Source organism: Theobroma cacao, chromosome 9, assembly GCF_000208745.1.
Source record: "Theobroma cacao cultivar B97-61/B2 chromosome 9, Criollo_cocoa_genome_V2, whole genome shotgun sequence".
Lineage (NCBI taxonomy): Eukaryota > Viridiplantae > Streptophyta > Magnoliopsida > Malvales > Malvaceae > Theobroma > Theobroma cacao.
In genome coordinates, this window is record NC_030858.1 from 32,301,231 (window position 1) to 32,305,791 (window position 4,561).

The following is a 4,561-nucleotide window of genomic DNA, read 5'->3' on the forward strand; positions in this document are numbered from 1 at the left end:
GGGATGTCTTTCTAAGGCAACAACTTTTTGGATGGGAAAAAGAGTAATGGAAAGAATTCAAAAACACAATTGAAAGCTACAATCTTAATCAACAGCTAAAAGATGAAATTGTTTGGAAAGGTAATAGCAATGGGAAGTACACTGTTAGATCTTTTTGTGAGCAGGCCATCGATAAAAAGGGCAAGCAAGAAGGAATTTGGAGTCAGGTCTGGGTCAACATGGCTCCACAAAGAGTGGAGGCCTTCGTGTGGCAAATGGTTCAAGGTAGGGTAGCTGTAAAATGAGAGCTACTGAGGAGAGGACTAATCAGTCATGATTCTGTAATATGTAGCTTGTGCAGTGGAAGTGTCAAAATGGTTGAGCATTTGTTCATGACTTGTTTTAAAATTTGGGAAGTTTGGACAAAATGGTGCAGCTATTGGAACTACACATGCATCACTCCTAATAACATTAAAGTTACTTTAGAGGCATGGAACAGAGCTTATGTTAGAAATAATGATATGAGAATTTGGCAGATGGGGTTTTTTGCAATTTCTTGGACTATTTGGCTAAGTAGAAATGAGCTCACTTTTAAAGGAAAAAGCTGAGATCCTGAGCAGATTTTTGATCTAGTGAAACTAAGAGTTGCAAGTTGGGCTGCTGCTAAATGGCCTGAGGAACATCCTAATGTGCTGAGCTTATTCTGTCAACCCAAGGTGCAGGTCACTAAGAAGGACAGGAAAAAAACAAGAGTAAGCATTGAATGGAAGAAACCAGAACATGGATGGATGAAGTTCAATGTTGATGGGGCTGCCAGAGGGTCACCGGGGGAAGCAAGTATTGGGGGTGTACTTCGGAATTGCCAAGGTGAGATCAAAGTTATTTTCTCTAAATTGATTGGGGTCAGTGATGCGAATACAACAGAATTTCTAGCTATTAGAGAAGCGTTCTTGATTTTCTTAGCCATTGAGTGGAGGAAACAAATATCCTTGGTGGTTGAAAGCGACTCAGTGAATGCGGTTAACTGGACAAACCAACCTCAAACGGCCCCATGGAATTGAGAAAATGGGTTCTACAAATTGAGAAGCTAAAGGCGAAGGTTAGTAGATGGGAAATTATTCACACACGAAGAGAAGGCAACCAAGTTGCTGACAGGTTGGCAAAAGAGGGGGTTAATAGGCAGCGGGACCTCATGCAGATTCTAGGAATTGGTGAGGAAAACTTTTGCTAGTGAAGCATTCAATGTCTTGCAATCTGTGATCAGGAGGTTGAAGGTTATGATATTTCTTGAGGTTCTTTTGTGCTTCTAGATTGTTTGTAAAGATTTTGTGGTTGTCTAAGGGTAGGAGAGTCGTCTCCTATTGATCTATGCTGCCATGAATTAATGAGTTTTGTTTAGGCAGGAATGTGCAGGTCTCAGTTTTATAGGAGTGTATAGTTGTCTGATTTTTGTTCAGTAAGTTGTTGTGGGTAGTTGTGAGGATGACTAGGGGATTACTTGCTTTTAGTGCCCAGACCTGATGAAAGAAGCTTTCGAGAAGATTTGCAAAAGTAGTGTTGCTGACATTTACAGCAGTCACTAGGTGGCTGATGTTATGCTCTTGAATTGATGATTTTTGTTCTTCTTGATTGTCTGTTAAAGTTTTTGTGGTTTTTAAGGGTTAGAAGGGTCGGGTTCTATTTTATTCTACTGCCATGACTTGATGTGTTGTGTATAGGTAGGATTGTGCATGTGTCAGTCGTGGGAAGTGTATGGCTGTCAAATTTTTGTATAGCAAATTCTTGTGGGTAGCTATGAGTAAGATTTGGGGAATATACCTGCTTTTTGTGCCTAGGTATAACCCACAAATCACTGGTTCTTTACTGATGTCTTTTGAAGGGGATTATTCCACCCTTCTTTGCAATGAAACTCTAATCTTTCAAAAAAAAATTAAGGACGTATGCAAGGATAACATAAGCAACCAAAGGTGTGAAGCTTATTGTAATTAGGTAATTTGCCAAATAAAGCTTGAAAAGGAGAAACTGAATTCAATACTAGAGTAGGCAAGCGATTAAATTAAATATACAACAGTTTTAAAGGCAAAAGTCCAAAATGATAAAGGCATGAAAGCTTGGTGAAGAAGTGTAAGCTTTGTCTCAACAGTATGATGATGTTTTCTCTCAGTTATTCCATTATGTTGTGGGGTGTGAGAAAGAGTTTGAAGATGTGATATACCAAAGGTGTGGAAGTCTGGAAGTAATTTCTTATATTCACCCCCTCCATTTGTATAAATAAACACAATTAAAATGTAAAATTTTTTTTCAATAACACATTTGAATTTAAGGAACACAGTAGACAAATGAGACTTGCATTGCATAGGAAATAACCATGTATAACAAGTGAAGCGATCAACAGAAATTACAAAGTATCGAAAACAATCATATGAAAGCATTGGGGCTGGTCCCCAAACATCAGAATAAATTAATTCAAGAGACCTTTTACTAGTCAAAGACGAATCATTAAGAGGGAGCCTATGGCTCTTATTACAAACACAGGAATGACAGATAGAGGATTTAGGTAACTTGCTGTCAAAAGGTGGAGAACATCATTTAAGTTAAAAATCTAAGATGCGAACAGATGGATGTCCTAAGCGATTGTACCAATTTACTTGAGAAGTTTAACACTAATCTGAACCATGGGCTGCTGCACAGACGTAGAGATTGCAGTTGATTGTGGCCATTCATATACCCCATGCTTGTTCAGGCCTTTGAAGAGTGTTGCTCTCGTGCGTAAATCCTTTACAAGAAAACGATGAGGAAAAAATTCAATGGAGGTGTTATTAGTTTTACAAAATTTAGAAATAGAAAGTAGGCTTTTATAAATTGATGGAACATGCAAAATATTGGAAAGAGAAAAGGTTTTCGATGAAATGCATAAAGTGGTGATTCCAGTGTGAGTAATTGGCAAACCTGAACCATCTCTAATAACAATTTGATTAGTACCATCATAGATTGACTGGATTGAATGATTACTCATGTCACTTGTAACATGGTGGGATGCACCTGTGTCAACTAACCAGTTGGATGACTGAGTTTGAGGAGCAGCAGTGAAATTTGCCATTATAGGATCTTGTGAGTGTAAGGCCCGAAATTGAGGACACTCTTTAGCAACATGGCTAGGTTGAGTACAAATTGGCAGAAAAAGTGATTGAAGGGACGTCATTGTTTCTGCGATAAGCGAAATGATTGTTGCTGTCAAGAATTGTTGTTTCGCTTATAGTAGTTTGAATAGTTACTTGTCTAACGATGTGGAGGTTGATTCTTGAATGAAGCTTTGATGTTACCTTTGTTGTAATTATTTCGTCCTTGTTAAGAGCGATTATTAAAGTTAGTGCGTCCTCCTTGATTTGAATTATAAGAACGAGATGCAGCATTTCCAGTGATGAGGGCAGAACGATTTTCCTCTCGCTTAAGATAATCTTCATATTCAACAAGCTCATCATAAAGTTCTTCAAAAGAAATAGTGGTTTCACGAGCTCGGACAGCAGCAGAAATTTCGCAATACTCGGGGCCTACACCATTCAAAACATGGAGAACAAGATCATCATTAGATACCAATGACCCAATTAACGCAAGTTCATTTGCCATAGTTTGGGGATTTTGCATATATTCTACAACAGATTTGTTGTCCCTTGGAACACGAAGCTTATCTTTCAACGTCATTACTCTGGATCGAGAACTGTTAGCATAAAGCCGTGAAAGCTTCTGCCAAGTCTCAGAAGAAGTTTTGGATGAGGCCATGAGGCAAATAAAGGGCTCTGAAACTGAAGCAACAATGGCATGAAGCAATAATTGATCCTGCCGTGACCAATAAAGAAAGGCAGAATTTGGCTCCTCTTTGTTATCTTTAGTGATTGTTGATGGTGGACAAGGTTTTGAACTATCAAGAAACCCCATGAGAACGTATCCAAATAACAGAGAATTAACAGTTGCATTTATGGATATCAAGGAATTTGAATCATTGAGAGTAGGAGTAAGTGACAAAGTTTTAAAGCTGTTGGCCATAATAGAACGTGCTTGTTAAAGCCTTAAACGCTCTGATACCATAAAAGATAATAATAATATCAGTTGTATTTTTCTATATTAATTTGTACAATAGAAGTATTATATTTATAGACCTCTATCGGATTACAAGATAAAGAGATATTTAAAATGTTCAAACAACTAGATTAGAAGGTAAGATTTATTTAAAATTGAAATACTAATTATTCTATCTCCTATTCAAGTGCCGTTATCCTTTACAATTACGAGGTCGCCTAATGAAGCTAGGACTCCCTCAGCTCACGGCAGAGTAGGGAGACTTATGGATTGGGCAAGACCGGAGGAAGAGTCACGTGGTAACCCAGGCAATGCTGGCATTGGGGTAATCCTTAGAAACTCTAGAGGGTCTATTCTTGCTCTCTTTTCTAAAGATGTGGGGGTAATTGATTCCAATATGGTCGAAGCTTTGGCTGTGAAAAAAGCTGTTGTCATTTTTTCTGTGTCAACTTGGAAAGGCTGTAATTTTGAGATTGAATCTGATTCTGCTAATGTGGTCAAATGG

The 4,561-nt window shown here is 38.1% G+C and overlaps 1 protein-coding gene across 1 annotated transcript; it reads right to left on the bottom strand.

Annotated features, from left to right (window-relative positions):
- On the bottom strand, positions 3,328-4,023 carry LOC108663295. The gene has a single exon (XM_018126903.1). It carries the CDS (start codon positions 4,021-4,023, stop codon positions 3,328-3,330), a length of 696 nt encoding a protein of 231 aa, XP_017982392.1.